Source organism: Salvelinus namaycush, chromosome 3 (assembly GCF_016432855.1).
Source record: "Salvelinus namaycush isolate Seneca chromosome 3, SaNama_1.0, whole genome shotgun sequence".
In the NCBI taxonomy this organism is placed as follows: Eukaryota; Metazoa; Chordata; class Actinopteri; order Salmoniformes; family Salmonidae; genus Salvelinus; species Salvelinus namaycush.
The window spans coordinates 90,939,732-90,959,999 of NC_052309.1; the positions used below are offsets into that span (position 1 = coordinate 90,939,732).

Here is a 20,268-nt window from a genome sequence, read left to right on the forward strand (position 1 = left end):
CACTCCATCTATCTCTCTATAATCTGTCATAGATACTGTCTCTCCATCTAACTCTCTATAATCTGTCATAGATCCTGACTCTCCATCTATCTCTCTATAATCTGTCATAGATACTGACTCTCCATCTAACTCTCTATAATCTGTCATAGATACTGACTCTCCATCTAACTCTCTATAATCTGTCATAGATACTGACTCTCCATATAAATCTCACCCGCCAATAGTGCAGTACCACACCAGTATATATCTGTATGATGAGAAATGAAGGACCATTTGTTAAAGTACTCCCCAAACAGACCAAGAGCTGTGTCTGACACCCTGTATGTGAAAGTGTCCCCACAACACTGATCTGTGACAGGTCATTTGGCCTCTGACTGGAGAGAATAGAGAGAGAAGGAGAGAGAGATGTCTTCATTCTTTTGGAACTTTTGTGAGTGTAATGTATACTGTACATGTATTATTGTTTATTTCACTTTTGTTTATCTATTTTACTTGCTTTGGCAATGTAAACATATGTTTCCCATGCCAATAAAGCCCCTTAAATTGAAAAATACATTGGATTGCGAGAGAGAGAGAATGAAGTTGCTTACCACCCGGGATACAACGGGTTAAAGCCTGACTCCGCAGGCACAACGCACCCCTCCCTATTCTACCTCTCTCTCCCTCTGTCGTTCCATTTTACTGTGTGTGCTCAGGGGGTTTCTTTGCCATCTGCGAGGACCGCGCTCATGTGTTTGTGTGTTCAGTCTTATGCACACACAATAAACTTTTCTACCGGACACCAGATAGAATTTCAAAGACACCTGCACCGAAAACAATAATATTCGGAACATTTCTTCCGGACAAAAACCTTGAACTGCTCTGGAGATCCTTTTTCTTTTGTGGCTTTTAGTACCCTTTTCAACGATTTCTGTTTCATTCGAAACAGGAGCTCGGAAACATGTTGAGGAGAGGAGGTATTTCTTTTGAAAGGTTCCCGAAGTTGGGACGCCAATGACGCGCGATGCAAGAGGTAAGAAGGAAAGGGGGTTCGGGAAACTGCCCAGTGGTTTGGTAGACGTGATTTTCGGTTTGTTTGAGCGGTTCGTTTGGTCGGTTTAGTATTTAACTGTTAGCACCGATAGCTGAGTCACTGTTGTGCTCTGTGCCTGCCTGGTTGGGCTCGCTGCTCTGTTCTGCACTACTGTTTTGGGAAACCGGGCCCTGCTCTGTCCTATCTGACGCAATGTGCTGCATGATGTGGGTTCATTGCCCCAGTTTATACCTAAACTCGGAGGGCGAAACTGATACCTTGGACAGGGCAATTAATCTAGGATATAGCTACAAGCTTGTTAAAACGGTAGACCCAGGTGCTAGGTTGGGCAGACACTTGTCACCAGTAAGGATAGCAGAACGTGAACAAGAAAAAACTATCCCGGATTGCTTAAATCGGACACACCTTTGATGTTAAGTAATGAAGGCTATTGTAGGCATGAGGCCGATAGCCTACTCATTCGTTACAATGTAACAAACTTCAGCAAGGTCTCTGAAGATTCTTTACGACGTAGACAATTCTGAAATCAATCCAGAGATGGACTATTGTCAGAAATTATTTGTGGGCCTCTTTCTAAGGTTTTAAACATTCAAATGAAACCATGATTCCACCTGCATTACACAGTCTCACGTAGGTCTACCTGTGTCCAACCCAGGGATTTACAGGTCCCTACCCACCAGTGCCGTCTACACTTGCAGGCCTTTGAGCCTACATCAAGAATAGGCCTATAACACGTCTTCACGCTCAGTCATACATAATTTATAACTTGTACTTGTGCTCATGCAGGGTTGGAGTTATGTTTAATCAAGGGCTAGGTCATGGTCTCTCAGTTGTATAAGGGAATCATTATGTCCTCTTAGAGACGACAGATATTAAAGGGGAAATCTGCAGTTTCTACATCAGACTAATAAAGGAATAATATGTACCCATTGATTATTGAAGAATATAACTTATAAATTCCTCAGGAGCTTAGTTCAACTGTGGTACCCCATCAGAACCCTAAATATAAACTGGTTTTACTCCAGTGTTTGCAAACAAAGTAAATGTAAACAAACACTGTGTAGCCTCAAAACATTGTTAAAACTATAATTGTATCATGGATGGTCAGTCCTTGCATCCATAGCTCTGTCTATGAATATGAGATTGGTTACATTTTTTCCAGCCCCATCCCTCAGGTTTTTACTGAAACAGTGACGAGGACTATGCTTTGTTATTGTTTCAACTACGGATTGCCCCTTTAAGTGTCCTCTTATATTTGTGTTGTTTTGATGAGTTTGTCTTCAGGGTCAGAGTGGAGTGTTGGTTTGTCAGACCAGCCCTGTTTGTGTGTGTGTGTGTGTGTGTGTGTGTGTGTGTGTGTGTGTGTGTGTGTGTGTGTGTGTGTGTGTGTGTGTGTGTGTGTGTGTGTGTGTGTGTGTGTGTGTGTGTGTGTGTGTGTGTGTGTGTGTGTGTGTGTGTGTGAGAGAGCTGTCCAATGCCCACTGTTTCTTTTTGACCCACTGACTGAATGAGAGAAGGAGATGGTACCGATGGTACCGCATGTCAAGGTGGATATGCTGTAAGGTACACAGTAGTGTAGTTCTATCCTCAAGCCTGCATTATGGATGGAGTGAGGAAAGAGAAAGGAAATAGAACCCATTCCTAATTTAGATAGAAAACAGAGGACCTAGCCTGAGTGGTGCAGCTAGGACCTAGCCTGAGTGGTGCAGTTAGGACCTAGCCTGAGTGGTGCAGTTAGGACCTAGCCTGAGTGGTGCAGCTAGGACCTAGCCTGAGTGGTGCAGCTAGGACCTAGCCTGAGTGGTGCAGCTAGGACCTAGCCTGAGTGGTGCAGTTAGGACCTAGCCTGAGTGGTGCAGTTAGGACCTAGCCTGAGTGGTGCAGCTAGGACCTAGCCTGAGTGGTGCAGCTAGGACCTAGCCTGAGTGGTGCAGCTAGGACCTAGCCTGAGTGGTGCAGCTAGGACCTAGCCTGAGTGGTGCAGTTAGGACCTAGCCTGAGTGGTGCAGTTAGGACCTAGCCTGAGTGCTGCAGCTAGGACCTAGCCTGAGTGCTGCAGCTAGGACTTAGCCTGAGTGGTGCAGTTAGGACCTAGCCTGAGTGGTGCAGCTAGGACCTAGCCTGAGTGCTGCAGCTAGGACCTAGCCTGAGTGGTGCAGCTAGGACCTAGCCTGAGTGGTGCAGCTAGGACCTAGCCTGAGTGGTGCAGCTAGGACCTAGCCTGAGTGGTGCAGCTAGGACCTAGCCTGAGTGGTGCAGTTAGGACCTAGCCTGAGTGGTGCAGTTAGGACCTAGCCTGAGTGCTGCAGCTAGGACCTAGCCTGAGTGCTGCAGCTAGGACTTAGCCTGAGTGGTGCAGTTAGGACCTAGCCTGAGTGGTGCAGCTAGGACCTAGCCTGAGTGCTGCAGCTAGGACCTAGCCTGAGTGGTGCAGCTAGGACCTAGCCTGATTGCTGCAGTTAGGACCTAGCCTGAGTGCTGCAGTTAGGACCTAGCCTGAGTGGTGCAGCTAGGACCTAGCCTGAGTGCTGCAGCTAGGACCTAGCCTGAGTGCTGCAGCTAGGACCTAGCCTGAGTGGTGCAGCTAGGACCTAGCCTGAGTGCTGCAGCTAGGACCTAGCCTGAGTGGTGCAGCTAGGACCTAGCCTGAGTGGTGCAGCTAGGACCTAGCCTGAGTGCTGCAGTTAGGACCTAGCCTGAGTGCTGCAGTTAGGACCTAGCCTGAGTGGTGCAGCTAGGACCTAGCCTGAGTGCTGCAGTTAGGACCTAGCCTGAGTGGTGCAGCTAGGACCTAGCCTGAGTGGTGCAGCTAGGACCTAGCCTGAGTGGTGCAGCTAGGACCTAGCCTGAGTGGTGCAGTTAGGACCTAGCCTGAGTGGTGCAGCTAGGACCTAGCCTGAGTGCTGCAGCTAGGACCTAGCCTGAGTGCTGCAGCTAGGACCTAGCCTGAGTGCTGCAGCTAGGACCTAGCCTGAGTGCTGCAGTTAGGACCTAGCCTGAGTGGTGCAGCTAGGACCTAGCCTGAGTGCTGCAGCTAGGACCTAGCCTGAGTGCTGCAGCTAGGACCTAGCCTGAGTGGTGCAGCTAGGACCTAGCCTGAGTGGACCAGGCTAAAGAAGGAGACAACAGATCTGGGACCAGGCTATAGAAGGAGAAAACAGACCTGGGACCAGGCTATAGAAGGAGACAACAGATCTGGGGCCAGGCTACAGAAGGAGAAAACAGATCTGGGACCAGGCTAGGTCCTAGCTGCAGAATCATTTAATAAACTACAGGATAATATTATATATATTTTTCTGTTAAATAGGGGATTGATCACTATGGACCAATGTAATGATCACACACACACACACACACACACACACACACACACACACACACACACACACACACACACACACACACACACACACACACACACACACACACACACCCTCCATCTATTCCCAACTCCACTCTCTCCTGCAGCGCACAGGGCTCTCTAACTTGACCATTTTTATAGCTATTTCCTGTACAGACTCCAACACAGGAATGCCAGGAATACATCAGTGTTGTCCCAGGGCCGGTAGATGGTAGAGGGAGGAAATGAAGCCAAATACAATGCATACGTAGCTAGGAGCTGAACATTAACCTGCCTGGTGACTGAGGCCTTGTACAGAAAGTCCCCTATCCCCAATAGGCCCTTGTCAAAACCACCCCTATCCCCTATAGGCCCTTGTCAAAACCAGCCCTATCCCCTATAGGCCCTTGTCAAAACCAGCCCTATCCCCTATAGGCCCTTGTCAAAACCAGCCCTATCCCCTATAGGCCCTTGTCAAAACCAAAACCAGTCCTATCCCCTATAGGCCCTTGTCAAAACCAAAACCACCCCTATCCCCTAGTCAAAAGTAAAAAAAAAAAAAAAAAAAAAAAAAAAAAAAAGTTGTAGGGTTGTTTCTGGTCTGGATGTGGAAGGACCACTGGAGATAGTGGTAGTGGGGTTGTGTCTGGCCTGGATGTGGAAGGACCACTGGAGATAGTGGTAGTGGGGTTGTGTCTGGTCTGGATGTGGAAGGACCACTGGAGATAGTGGTAGTGGGGTTGTGTCTGGCCTGGATGTGGAAGGACCACTGGAGATAGTGGTAGTGGGGTTGTGTCTGGTCTGGATGTGGAAGGACCACTGGAGATAGTGGTAGTGGGGTTGTGTCTGGTCTGGATGTGGAAGGACCACTGGAGATAGTGGTAGTGGGGTTGTGTCTGGCCTGGATGTGGAAGGACCATTGGAGATAGTGGTAGTGGGGTTGTGCCTGGCCTGGATGTGGAAGGACCACTGGAGATAGTGGTAGTGGGGTTGTGTCTGGCCTGGATGTGGAAGGACCACTGGAGATAGTGGTAGTGGGGTTGTGTCTGGTCTGGATGTGGAAGGACCACTGGAGATAGTGGTAGTGGGGTTGTTTCTGGTCTGGATGTGGAAGGACCACTGGAGATAGTGGTAGTGGGGTTGTGTCTGGCCTGGATGTGGAAGGACCACTGGAGATAGTGGTAGTGGGGTTGTGTCTGGCCTGGATGTGGAAGGACCACTGGAGATAGTGGTAGTGGGGTTGTGTCTGGTCTGGATGTGGAAGGACCACTGGAGATAGTGGTAGTGGGGTTGTTTCTGGTCTGGATGTGGAAGGACCACTGGAGATAGTGGTAGTGGGGTTGTGTCTGGTCTGGATGTGGAAGGACCACTGTAGATAGTGGTAGTGGGGTTGTGTCTGGCCTGGATGTGGAAGGACCACTGGAGATAGTGGTAGTGGGGTTGTGTCTGGCCTGGATGTGGAAGGACCACTGGAGATAGTGGTAGTGGGGTTGTGTCTGGCCTGGATGTGGAAGGACCACTGGAGATAGTGGTAGTGGGGTTGTGTCTGGTCTGGATGTGGAAGGACCACTGGAGATAGTGGTAGTGGGGTTGTGTCTGGTCTGGATGTGGAATGACCACTGGAGATAGTGGTAGTGGGGTTGTGTCTGGCCTGGATGTGGAAGGACCACTGGAGATAGTGGTAGTGGGGTTGTTTCTGGTCTGGATGTGGAAGGACCACTGGAGATAGTGGTAGTGGGGTTGTGTCTGGTCTGGATGTGGAAGGACCACTGGAGATAGTGGTAGTGGGGTTGTGTCTGGTCTGGATGTGGAAGGACCACTGGAGATAGTGGTAGTGGGGTTGTGTCTGGTCTGGATGTGGAATGACCACTGGAGATAGTGGTAGTGGGGTTGTGTCTGGCCTGGATGTGGAAGGACCACTGGAGATAGTGGTAGTGGGGTTGTGTCTGGTCTGGATGTGGAAGGACCACTGGAGATAGTGGTAGTGGGGTTGTGTCTGGCCTGGATGTGGAAGGACCACTGGAGATAGTGGTAGTGGGGTTGTGTCTGGCCTGGATGTGGAAGGACCACTGGAGATAGTGGTAGTGGGGTTGTGTCTGGTCTGGATGTGGAAGGACCACTGGAGATAGTGGTAGTGGGGTTGTTTCTGGTCTGGATGTGGAAGGACCACTGGAGATAGTGGTAGTGGGGTTGTGTCTGGTCTGGATGTGGAAGGACCACTGGAGATAGTGGTAGTGGGGTTGTTTCTGGTCTGGATGTGGAAGGACCACTGGAGATAGTGGTAGTGGGGTTGTGTCTGGCCTGGATGTGGAAGGACCACTGGAGATAGTGGTAGTGGGGTTGTGTCTGGCCTGGATGTGGAAGGACCACTGGAGATAGTGGTAGTGGGGTTGTGTCTGGCCTGGATGTGGAAGGACCACTGGAGATAGTGGTAGTGGGGTTGTGTCTGGTCTGGATGTGGAAGGACCACTGGAGATAGTGGTAGTGGGGTTGTGTCTGGTCTGGATGTGGAATGACCACTGGAGATAGTGGTAGTGGGGTTGTGTCTGGCCTGGATGTGGAAGGACCACTGGAGATAGTGGTAGTGGGGTTGTTTCTGGTCTGGATGTGGAAGGACCACTGGAGATAGTGGTAGTGGGGTTGTGTCTGGTCTGGATGTGGAAGGACCACTGGAGATAGTGGTAGTGGGGTTGTGTCTGGTCTGGATGTGGAAGGACCACTGGAGATAGTGGTAGTGGGGTTGTGTCTGGTCTGGATGTGGAATGACCACTGGAGATAGTGGTAGTGGGGTTGTGTCTGGCCTGGATGTGGAAGGACCACTGGAGATAGTGGTAGTGGGGTTGTTTCTGGTCTGGATGTGGAAGGACCACTGGAGATAGTGGTAGTGGGGTTGTGTCTGGTCTGGATGTGGAAGGACCACTGGAGATAGTGGTAGTGGGGTTGTGTCTGGCCTGGATGTGGAAGGACCACTGGAGATAGTGGTAGTGGGGTTGTGTCTGGCCTGGATGTGGAAGGACCACTGGAGATAGTGGTAGTGGGGTTGTGTCTGGCCTGGATGTGGAAGGACCACTGGAGATAGTGGTAGTGGGGTTGTGTCTGGTCTGGATGTGGAAGGACCACTGGAGATAGTGGTAGTGGGGTTGTGTCTGGTCTGGATGTGGAATGACCACTGGAGATTTTGGTAGTGGGGTTGTGTCTGGCCTGGATGTGGAAGGACCACTGGAGATAGTGGTAGTGGGGTTGTTTCTGGTCTGGATGTGGAAGGACCACTGGAGATAGTGGTAGTGGGGTTGTGTCTGGTCTGGATGTGGAAGGACCACTGGAGATAGTGGTAGTGGGGTTGTTTCTGGCCTGGATGTGGAAGGACCACTGGAGATAGTGGTAGTGGGGTTGTGTCTGGCCTGGATGTGGAAGGACCACTGGAGATAGTGGTAGTGGGGTTGTTTCTGGTCTGGATGTGGAAGGACCACTGGAGATAGTGGTAGTGGGGTTGTGTCTGGTCTGGATGTGGAAGGACCACTGGAGATAGTGGTAGTGGGGCTGTGTCTGGCCTGGATGTGGAAGGACCACTGGAGATAGTGGTAGTGGGGTTGTGTCTGGTCTGGATGTGGAAGGACCACTGGAGATAGTGGTAGTGGGGCTGTGTCTGGCCTGGATGTGGAAGAACCACTGGAGATAGTGGTAGTGGGGTTGTGTCTGGCCTGGATGTGGAAGGACCACTGGAGATAGTGGTAGTGGGGTTGTGTCTGGCCTGGATGTGGAAGGACCACTGGAGATAGTGGTAGTGGGGTTGTGTCTGGTCTGGATGTGGAAGGACCACTGGAGATAGTGGTAGTGGGGTTGTGTCTGGCCTGGATGTGGAAGGACCACTGGAGATAGTGGTAGTGGGGTTGTGTCTGGCCTGGATGTGGAAGGACCACTGGAGATAGTGGTAGTGGGGTTGTGTCTGGTCTGGATGTGGAAGGACCACTGGAGATAGTGGTAGTGGGGTTGTTTCTGGCCTGGATGTGTTGAAAGACCACTGGAGATAGTGGTAGTGGGGTTGTGTCTGGCCTGGATGTGGAAGGACCACTGGAGATAGTGGTAGTGGGGTTGTGTCTGGCCTGGATGTGGAAGGACCACTGGAGATAGTGGTAGTGGGGTTGTGTCTGGTCTGGATGTGGAAGGACCACTGGAGATAGTGGTAGTGGGGTTGTGTCTGGCCTGGATGTGGAAGGACCACTGGAGATAGTGGTAGTGGGGTTGTGTCTGTTCTGGATGTGGAAGGACCACTGGAGATAGTGGTAGTGGGGTTGTGTCTGGTCTGGATGTGGAAGGACCACTGGAGATAGTGGTAGTGGGGTTGTGTCTGGTCTGGATGTGGAAGGACCACTGGAGATAGTGGTAGTGGGGTTGTTTCTGGCCTGGATGTGTTGAAGGACCACTGGAGATAGTGGTAGTGGGGTTGTGTCTGGCCTGGATGTGGAAGGACCACTGGAGATAGTGGTAGTGGGGTTGTGTCTGGCCTGGATGTGGAAGGACCACTGGAGATAGTGGTAGTGGGGTTGTGTCTGGTCTGGATGTGGAAGGACCACTGGAGATAGTGGTAGTGGGGTTGTGTCTGGCCTGGATGTGGAAGGACCACTGGAGATAGTGGTAGTGGGGTTGTGTCTGGCCTGGATGTGGAAGGACCACTGGAGATAGTGGTAGTGGGGTTGTGTCTGGTCTGGATGTGGAAGGACCACTGGAGATAGTGGTAGTGGGGTTGTGTCTGGCCTGGATGTGGAAGGACCACTGGAGATAGTGGTAGTGGGGTTGTGTCTGGTCTGGATGTGGAAGGACCACTGGAGATAGTGGTAGTGGGGTTGTGTCTGGTCTGGATGTGGAAGGACCACTGGAGATAGTGGTAGTGGGGTTGTGTCTGGCCTGGATGTGGAAGGACCACTGGAGATAGTGGTAGTGGGGTTGTGTCTGGTCTGGATGTGGAAGGACCACTGGAGATAGTGGTAGTGGGGTTGTGTCTGGTCTGGATGTGGAAGGACCACTGGAGATAGTGGTAGTGGGGTTGTGTCTGGTCTGGATGTGGAAGGACCACTGGAGATAGTGGTAGTGGGGTTGTGTCTGGTCTGGATGTGGAAGGACCACTGGAGATAGTGGTAGTGGTCATCTGACCGTACAGGAAGCATCCATGGCTGTTTTCATCAGCCACCAGTCTATTTCCAACCAGGACTATGACATTGATGTTACTGTGCAGTTATAGCCATATGGCCTTATATCACAGCAATGGAGGCTAGGTACACCTACTGAGTCACGATCTTATTCTAGTCAGTTACCTGTAATCTCTCTCCTAACACTCGTAACATTAGCAGGCCGGAGGCCAGTGTTCACATGAGAATGTGACTCTGAGTTCCAAGATGAGTTACTTTACATTGTACTGAATAATTGTTAATGTCAATGTTCCTGTTGTCTTAATTGTGTGATCATTTTGTCATCTATGTATTGGTGAATAGACTTGTTTTATCTAGGTAACATTTTACATGAAGGTGGACTTTATAAATGATTTATAAGGGGTTTATTGGGGGGTTATTAGGGGGTTTATTAGGGGTTTATTGGGTGTTTATTAGGGGGTTATGAGGGGTTTATTGGGGGGTTTATTAGGGGTTTATTGGGGGGTTATTATGGGATTATTAGGGGGTTTATTAGGGTTGTATTGGGGGGTTATTATGGGTTTATTATGGGTTTATTATGGGTTTATTAGGGGTTTATTGGGGGGTTATTAGGGGTTTATTAAGGGGTTTATTAGGGGGTTATTAGGGGGTTTATTGGGGGGTTATTAGGATGTTATTAGGGGTTTATTACAGGGTTTATTAGGGGTTTATTGGGGGTTTATTAGGAGGTTATTAGGGGTTTATTAAGGGGTTTATTGGGGGGGGGGGGGGGGTTATTAGGGGGTTTATTAGGGAGTTTATTAGGGTTTATTAGTAGTAAATATATATAATCTATATACCAGTCTTGTCAAAAACCAGGTTTTGCAACGAAGCACTACTTTTCTCTGGGACTTTGGTAATGGGACCAGATTATTAAATCACATTTTCAATACATTCAAGAGGGCTTCAGCTGGATGGATACATTCAAGAGGGCTTCAGCTGGATGGATACATTCAAGAGGGCTTCAGCTGGATGGATACATTCAAGAGGGCTTCAGCTGGATCGATACATTCAAGAGGGCTTCAGCTGGATCGATACATTCAAGAGGGCTTCAGCTGGATGGATACATTCAAGAGGGCTTCAGCTGGATGGATACATTCAAGAGGGCTTCAGCTGGATCGATACATTCAAGAGGGCTTCATTTGGATCGATACAAGTCAATCGCACTGCTTCTAAAACACACCATTTACACTACATGACCAACAGTATGTGGACACCTGTTCGTCGAACATCTCATTCCAAAATCATGGGCCTTAATATGGAGTTGTTCCCCACTTTGCTGCTATAACAGCCTCAACTCTTCTGGGAAGGCTTTCCACTAGATGATGGAACATTTCTGCGGGGACTTGCTTCCATTCAGCCACGAGCATTAGTGGGGTCGGGCACTGATGTTGGGCGATTAATCCTGATCTCAACAAACCATTTCTGCATGGACCTCACTTTGTGTACGGGGGCATTGTTACACAGAAACAAGAAAGGGCCTTCCTCAAACTGTTGCCACAAAGTTTGAAGCACAGAATCGTCTAGAATGTTATTGTATGCTGTAGCAAGAAGATTTCCCTTCACTGGAACTGAAGGGCCCGAACCATGAAAAACAGCCCCAGACCATTATTCCTTCTTACTGTTGGAACTATGCATTAGGGCAGCTAGCGCTCTCCTGGCATCAGCCAAACCCAGATTTGTCTGTCGGACTGCCAGATGGTGAAGAGTGATTCATCACTCCAGGGAACGTGTTTCCACTACTCCAGAGTCCAATGGCGGCGAGCTTTACACCACTCCAGCAGACGCTTGGCCTGTGTGTGGCTGCCCGGCCATGGAAACCCATTTCATGAAGCTCCCGACGAACAGTTCTTGTGTTGACATTGCTTCCAGAGGCAGTTTGGAACTCGGTAGTGAGTGTTGCAACCGAGGACAGACCATTTTTACGCGCTACGTGCTTCAGCACACAGCTTGTGTGGCCTACCACTTCGCAGCTGAGCTGTTGTTGCTCCTAGACGTTTCCACTTCACAATAACAGCACTTACAGTTGACCGGGGCAGCTGTAGCAAGGTAGAAATTTGACAAACTGACTTGTTGGAAAGGTGGCATGTTGGAAAGATGGCAACTGAAGGGTCACTGAGCTCTTCAGTATGGGCCGGGCTGTTTGTCTATGGAGATTGCATGGCGGTGTGTTCAATTTTATACACCTGTCAGCAACGGGTGTGGATGTTATAGCCGGATCCACTAATTTGAAGGGGTGTCCACATACTTTTGTATATATAGTATACCATTCACTTATTAACCAGCCTTCAATCCTAAAGCCTCTAGAAGTTTCAGACACGGAGACGTACGACCAGGTCAACTTCTGACTGAGTTAGAGGATAGATCCTCAGTCTGCTTGCTCTAAACACTTTGTTTAATAGGTACTGCTGAATTATGAGAGGAAAGTTACTGGCATGATGGTGGTGTTTTGGCTGACTCAGGGCCCTGGCAGCATGCTGGTAACATTAAGTCGTTTGTTGTAGTCCAGATCTGGGCTGACTCAGGGCCCTGGCAGCATGCTGGTAACATTAAGTCGTTTGTTGTAGTCCAGATCTGGGCTGACTCAGGGCCCTGGCAGCATGCTGGTAACATTAAGTCGTTTGTTGTAGTCCAGATCTGGGCTGACTCAGGGCCCTGGCAGCATGCTGGTAACATTAAGTCGTTTGTTGTAGTCCAGATCTGGGCTGACTCAGGGCCCTGGCAGCATGCTGGTAACATTAAGTCGTTTGTTATAGTCCAGATCTGGGCTGACTCAGGGCCCTGGCAGCATGCTGGTAACATTAAGTAGTTTGTTATAGTCCTGATCTGGGCTGACTCAGGGCCCTGGCAGCATGCTGGTAACATTAAGTCGTTTGTTGTAGTCCTGATCTGGGCTGACTCAGGGCCCTGGCAGCATGCTGGTAACATTAAGTCGTTTGTTGTAGTCCAGATCTGGGCTGACTCAGGGCCCTGGCAGCATGCTGGTAACATTAAGTCGTTTGTTGTAGTCCAGATCTGGGCTGACTCAGGGCCCTGGCAGCATGCTGGTAACATTAAGTCGTTTGTTGTAGTCCAGATCTGGGCTGACTCAGGGCCCTGGCAGCATGCTGGTAACATTAAGTCGTTTGTTATAGTCCAGATCTGGGCTGACTCAGGGCCCTGGCAGCATGCTGGTAACATTAAGTAGTTTGTTGTAGTCCCGATCTGGGCTGACTCAGGGCCCTGGCAGCATGCTGGTAACATTAAGTCGTTTGTTGTAGTCCAGATCTGGGCTGACTCAGGGCCCTGGCAGCATGCTGGTAACATTAAGTCGTTTGTTGTAGTCCAGATCTGGGCTGACTCAGGGCCCTGGCAGCATGCTGGTAACATTAAGTCGTTTGTTGTAGTCCAGATCTGGGCTGACTCAGGGCCCTGGCAGCATGCTGGTAACATTAAGTCGTTTGTTGTAGTCCAGATCTGGGCTGACTCAGGGCCCTGGCAGCATGCTGGTAACATTAAGTCGTTTGTTGTAGTCCAGATCTGGGCTGACTCAGGGCCCTGGCAGCATGCTGGTAACATTAAGTAGTTTGTTATAGTCCTGATCTGGGCTGACTCAGGGCCCTGGCAGCATGCTGGTAACATTAAGTCGTTTGTTGTAGTCCAGATCTGGGCTGACTCAGGGCCCTGGCAGCATGCTGGTAACATTAAGTCGTTTGTTGTAGTCCAGATCTGGGCTGACTCAGGGCCCTGGCAGCATGCTGGTAACATTAAGTAGTTTGTTATAGTCCTGATCTGGGCTGACTCAGGGCCCTGGCAGCATGCTGGTAACATTAAGTAGTTTGTTGTAGTCCAGATCTGGGCTGACTCAGGGCCCTGGCAGCATGCTGGTAACATTAAGTCGTTTGTTGTAGTCCAGATCTGGGCTGACTCAGGGCCCTGGCAGCATGCTGGTAACATTAAGTCGTTTGTTGTAGTCCTGATCTGGGCTGACTCAGGGCCCTGGCAGCATGCTGGTAACATTAAGTCGTTTGTTGTAGTCCAGATCTGGGCTGACTCAGGGCCCTGGCAGCATGCTGGTAACATTAAGTCGTTTGTTGTAGTCCAGATCTGGGCTGACTCAGGGCCCTGGCAGCATGCTGGTAACATTAAGTCGTTTGTTGTAGTCCAGATCTGGGCTGACTCAGGGCCCTGGCAGCATGCTGGTAACATTAAGTAGTTTGTTATAGTCCTGATCTGGGCTGACTCAGGGCCCTGGCAGCATGCTGGTAACATTAAGTCGTTTGTTGTAGTCCAGATCTGGGCTGACTCAGGGCCCTGGCAGCATGCTGGTAACATTAAGTAGTTTGTTATAGTCCAGATCTGGGCTGACTCAGGGCCCTGGCAGCATGCTGGTAACATTAAGTCGTTTGTTATAGTCCTGATCTGGGCTGACTCAGGGCCCTGGCAGCATGCTGGTAACATTAAGTCGTTTGTTGTAGTCCAGATCTGGGCTGACTCAGGGCCCTGGCAGCATGCTGGTAACATTAAGTCGTTTGTTGTAGTCCAGATCTGGGCTGACTCAGGGCCCTGGCAGCATGCTGGTAACATTAAGTAGTTTGTTGTAGTCCTGATCTGGGCTGACTCAGGGCCCTGGCAGCATGCTGGTAACATTAAGTCGTTTGTTGTAGTCCAGACCTGGGCTGTTCTGTTGTTGTACTATTCTATACCTGTTGTTTCTTCTAAAAGACAGGACACAGAAGAGAGTGCATAATTTTTTTACCAGAGTGTATGTAGTTAAAGTCACATCACTTTTCGTGGAGTGCTGCTGGGATGAAACAATCTTGTAAAAGGAAAGTAGTCCCGCACAGTGAATTTCTCCAACATGTATGATTATAAGTGGACAACGCTTCTATCCTATAAGGATCTTCGTCAGGTCTGGGACAGGTATGTGTGTGCAGACAGGTTGGGCCTAAACTTTCTTATACAGTAGTGCAACAGGTACATTCACAGCCGTTTCCTATTACAGTAGTGTAACAGGTTTGTCCGTAGTTGTTTAGTAACTCTCACCTTAGGTGCCCAAGCCGCTTTTCTGCTCTGCTGCCATGGTGATGATGGAATCCTGTTAGAAAAACAAGCAGGGGGTGGGCTCCTCCCTGTCTGTTGCGATGACAAAACTTTCAAAGAAGAAAATGCCTATGACTATAGACTGAAAATAATCAGTTAGTGATTATTTTTACACCCTCAAAATGAAAGCAAAAGCTTTGACGAAGGCTGTAAGCTTTACAAACAAGTGATACTGACAATGGCAGTGTGTAGGATTTTATTATCTAGGTATAAGTCTCAAATGCACCCTATCCCCTTATAGGCTCTGGTCAAAAGTAGTGCGCTATAAAGGGCTGTGTCCTCACGGTTAAGTCCCCCTCCTCAAAACTAATATTTGTATTCCTGTAAAAAAAAAAAGTCCTTTTGTCCTTCATGATTCTGAAATGGCTGACTGGACAGAGAGGGATGGTAGATCGTCTATAGTCAGCTCTCTCTGTTTGTGGTCAGGTGCCACCATGTCTCTTTCTCTTTCTCTCTTGTCCCAAAAGGCACCCTATTCCCTAGTACACTACTTAGAGCACCACTACTACCCTATGGGTTCTGGTCTAAAGTAGTGCACTATATAGGGAATAGGGTGCCATTTGGTCCCTGATCTAATGGGGTGCACTATATAGGGAATAGGGTGCATTAGGGACACAGCCCTGGTCTACTGGTCACTGATATTACAGTGTGCATCTGTATGTCAGTCTAACTGTGATGTTCTCTTCCTGACCAGGAACACACACTCTGGGCGTCACTGAACTCATCTAGAGGACCTCATCTCATCTCCTCCCCCTGCTTAACTCTACTGACCTCCTCCCCTCCTACCTCCCTCCTCCATCCCAGTTAAAGACTCCCCCTCCTTAACTCTACTGACCTCCTACCTCCCTCCTCCATCCCAGTTAAAGACTCCCCCATATTAACTCTACTGACCTCCCCTCCTACCTCCCACCTCCATCCCAGTTAAAGACTCCCCCTCCTTAACTCTACTGACCTCCTACCTCCCTCCTCCATCCCAGTTAAAGCCTCCCCCCTCCTTAACTCTACTGACCTCCTCCCCTCCTACCTCCCTCCTCCATCCCAGTTAAAGACTCCCCCTCCTTAACTCTACTGAGCTCCTCCCCTCCTACCTCCCTCCTCCATCCCAGTTAAAGACTCCCCCATATTAACTCTACTGACCTCCCCTCCTACCTCCCTCCTCCATCCCAGTTAAAGACTCCCCCTACTTAACTCTACTGACCTCCTCCCCTCCTACCTCCTCCATCCCAGTTAAAGACTCCCCCTCCTTAACTCTACTGACCTCCCCTCCTCCCTCCCTCCTCCATCCCAGTTAAAGACTCCCCCTACTTAACTCTACTGACCTCCTCCCCTCCTACCTCCTCCATCCCAGTTAAAGACTCCCCCTCCTTAACTCTACTGACCTCCCCTCCTACCTCCCTCCTCCATCCCAGTTAAAGACTCCCCCATATTAACTCTACTGACCTCCCCTCCTACCTCCCTCCTCCATCCCAGTTAAAGACTCCCCCATATTAACTCTACTGACCTCCCCTCCTACCTCCCTCCTCCATCCCAGTTAAAGACTCCCCCCTCCTTAACTCTACCTGTGAGAAGAAAGCTAGTGGGCGGGCCCACTGTATGATTCCATTACCCACTTCTTAACACCTGTGAAACACTGACCAATCACCATGCAGACATCATCTCTCCGCCGCCAGGTGAAGAACATGGTCAACCAATACTCAGAGGCAGAGATCAAGGTTTGTTGTTGATGCTACTTAACATTTGTATGGTTACCTACAGTTGAAGTCTGAAGTTTACATACACCTTAGCCAAATACATTTAAACTCAGTTTTTCACAATTCCTGACATTTAATCCTAGTACAAATTCCCTGTCTTAGGTCAGTTAGGATCACCACTTTACTTTAAGAATGTGAAATGTCAGAATATTAGTAGAGAGTGATTTATTTCACGTTTTATTTCTTTCATCACATTCCCAGTGGGTCAGAAGTTTACATACACTCAATTAGTATTTGGTAGCATTGCCTTTAAATAGTTAAACCTGGGTCAAACATTCCGGGTAGCCTTCACAAGCTTCCCACAATAAGTTGGGTGAATTTTGTCCCATTCCTCCTGACAGAGCTGGTGTAACTGAGTCAGGTTTGCAGGCCTCCTTGCTCGCATATGCTTTTTCAGTTTTGCCCACAAATTAGGATTGAGGTCAGGGCTTTGTGATGGCCACTCCAATACCTTGACTTTGTTGTCCTTAAGCCATTTTGCCACAACTTTGGAAGTATGCTTGGGGTCATTGTCCATTTGGAAGACCCATCAAGCTTTAACTTCCTGACTGATGTCTTGAGATGTTGCTTCAATATATCCATATAATTTTCCGTCCTCATGATGCCATCTAGTTTGTGAAGTGCACCAGTCCCTCCTGCAGCAATGCACCCCCACAACATGATCCTGCCACCCCCGTGCTTCACGGTTGGGATGGTGTTCTTCGGCTTGCAAGCCTCCCCCTTTCCCCTTTTCCTCCAAACACAAGATGGTCATTATGGCCAAACAGTTCTATTTTTGTTTCATCAGACCAGAGAACATTAATCCAAAAAGTACGATCTTTGTCCCCATGTGCAGTTGTAAACCGTAGTCTGTTTTTTTTATGGCAGTTTTGGAGCAGTGGCTTCTTCCTTTCTGAGCGGCCTTTCAGGTTATGTTGATATAGAACTCGTTTTACTGTGGATATAGATACTTTTGTACCTGTTTCCTCCAGCATCTTCACAAGGTCCTTTGCTGTTGTTCTGGAATTGATTTGCACTTTTCGCACCAAGGTACATTCATCTCTAGGAGACAGAACGCGTCTCCTTCCTGAGCGGTATGATGGCTGCGTGGTCCCATGGTGTTTATACTTGCGTACTATGGTTTGTACAGATGAACATGGTACCTTCAGAAGTTTGGAAATTGCTCCCAAGGATGAACCAGACTTGTGAAGGTCTACAATCTTTTTTCTGATGTCTTGGCTGATATCTTTTGATTTTCCCATGATGTCAAGCAAAGAGACACTGAGTTTGAAGGTAGGCCTTGAAATACATCCACAGGTACACCTCCAATTGACTCAAATGATGTCAATTAGCCTATCAGAAGCTTCTAAAGCCATGACATCATTTTCTGGAATTATCCAAGCTGTTTAAAAGCACAGTCAACTTAGTGTATGTAAACTTCTGACCCACTGGAATTGCGATACAGTGACTTATAAGTGAAATAATCTGTAAACAATTGTTGGAAAAAATTACTTGTGTCACGCACAAAGTAGATGTCCTAACCGACTTGCCAAAACTATAGTTTGTTAACAAGAAATTTGTGGAGTGGTTGAAAAACAAGTTTTAATGACTCCAACATAAGTGTATGTAAACTTCCGACTTCAACTGTATATCTAGTAAAGCTTCTTTGGGTCTGAGAAAAGAGCCATCATTGTAACGGCTTTCCTCCTCCTCTTCATCCGAAGAGGAGGAGCAGGGATTGAACCAAAATGCAGCGTTGTGTGATGACATATTATTTATTTAAACAAGACACAAAACGAACTATACTTGATTAACTACAAAACAACAAACGACGTAGACGCACCTGAACATAAGAACTTACGTATAACGAAGAACGCATGAAAACAGGAACAGACTACATAAACCGAACAAACGAACAAACAAAACCGAAACAGTCCCATGTGGCGTAACATAACACAGACACAGGAGACAACCACCCACAACAAACAATGTGAAAACACCTACCTTAATATGACTCTCAATCAGAGGAAATGAAAACCACCTGCCTCTAATTGAGAGCCATATCAGGTCACCCTTTAAACCAACATAGAAACAGAAAACATAGACTGCCCACCCAAACTCACGTCCTGACCAACTAACACATACAAAACTAACAGAAAACAGGTCAGGAACGTGACAATCATAAATCATTCTTATATATTGAAGTTTATAATATATCTTGGGCTGGGATTCAAACCGATCGTGCTTTGTTGGTGATTTTAAAGGGAATGTTTCGGTGACCTCATTCATGGTGAATGCTGCATATCTCGGCTCATTCAGAAATTACTCTTTAAATGGCGCAGAGCTGACAAAATGAGATCGGATTGAATCCCGGGCCTGAATTATATTTTTTCAAAGTAAATATGTATTCGTATTACTATATTAAGGTCCGCGAGGCGACCTCCAACGACCCGTGGGGCCCCCCCTCCTCTCTGATGTCAGAGATCGCTGACCTGACCTTCAACGTGGTGGCGTTCACTGAGGTCATGGGCATGATCTGGAAACGCCTCAACGACAGCGGGAAGAACTGGAGACACGTCTACAAGGTCAACATTCACCTCTTCTGGCTTTGGAAACTAACTGTTTTCTCTATCATATTTACAACATACAATTGTTAGTATTCCTTCATTCTTTAAATATCCTGTTCCTATGTATTTTGTAACATTTTTTATCATCATATTCTGTTTTTATTGTTTAACGCTTTGCCTTGTCTTTTTATCTACTGTTAGATTTGTGTGGTGTCTGTTTGAAATGTGCTGTGTATAAGTGAAGTGGATTATTATTTTGTTGCTAGGCCCTGACTCTACTCGACTACCTGATCAAAACAGGCTCGGAACGTGTGGCGCAGCAGTGCAGGGAGAACGTCTACACCATACAGGTTAGGTTGACGGTTCGAATCCCGAGTCTGTCGGGATAAATGTCTGGGAGTGCACTGAGCTGGCTTCTGAATGGGTTCTTTCTCAGCGGGTTGAAACCAAAAAACTATCTGCAAAAAATATATAATAAAGTATACTTCCTCCTCTTTCTCCTCCTCCTCCTCCTCTCTAGACCCTACGGGACTTCCAGTTCACAGACAGGGATGGCAGGGACCAGGGGGTGAATGTTAGGGAGAAGGCCAAGCAGCTGGTGGCCCTGATGAGGGATGAGGAGAGGCTGAAACAGGTATGACATGGTATCTGTATTCTGTTGGTTTGGTTTTGTACAGTATGTGTGTCTGCTTCTGTTTGACATCAGACATATTATGCCTGATCCAGGACTTCTGTTGGACATGAAGAGTGTTTTCCCAGACATATTATGCCTGGTCCAGGACTTCTGTTGGACATGAAGAGTGTTTTCCCAGACATATTATGCCTGGTCCAGGACTTCTGTTGGACATGAAGAGTGTTTTCCCAGACATATTATGCCTGGTCCAGGACTTCTGTTGGACATGAAGAGTGTTTTCCCAGACATATTATGCCTGGTCCAGGACTTCTGTTGGACATGAAGAGTGTTTTCCCAGACACATTATGCCTGGTCCAGGACTTCTGTTGGACATGAAGAGTGTTTTCCCAGACATATTATGCCTGGTCCAGGACTTCTGTTGGACATGAAGAGTGTTTTCCCAGACACATTATGCCTGGTCCAGGACTTCTGTTGGACATGAAGAGTGTTTTCCCAGACATATTATGCCTGGTCCAGGACTTCTGTTGGACATGAAAAGTGTTTTCCCAGACATATTATGCCTGGTCCAGGACTTCTGTTGGACATGAAGAGTGTTTTCCCAGACATATTATGCCTGGTCCAGGACTTCTGTTGGACATGAAGAGTGTTTTCCCAGACATATTATGCCTGATCCAGGACTTCTGTTGGACATGAAGA

The 20,268-nt window shown here is 48.2% G+C and overlaps 1 protein-coding gene across 2 annotated transcripts in view; it reads left to right on the forward strand.

The window, feature by feature from the left end:
* The first annotated feature begins 683 nt into the window (after positions 1-683).
* Positions 684-20,268, forward strand: part of epn3a (epsin 3a) — a 65,993-nt gene continuing 46,408 nt past the window's right edge. For both annotated transcript variants that reach the window (XM_038987122.1, XM_038987123.1), the window contains exons 1-5: positions 684-1,012; positions 15,336-16,353; positions 18,798-18,956; positions 19,205-19,288; positions 19,459-19,572. In XM_038987122.1, the coding sequence (XP_038843050.1) occupies positions 16,285-16,353; positions 18,798-18,956; positions 19,205-19,288; positions 19,459-19,572 (426 nt within the window). In that variant the 5' untranslated portion in view covers positions 684-1,012; positions 15,336-16,284. The remainder of the gene's footprint in view (positions 1,013-15,335; positions 16,354-18,797; positions 18,957-19,204; positions 19,289-19,458; positions 19,573-20,268) is intronic.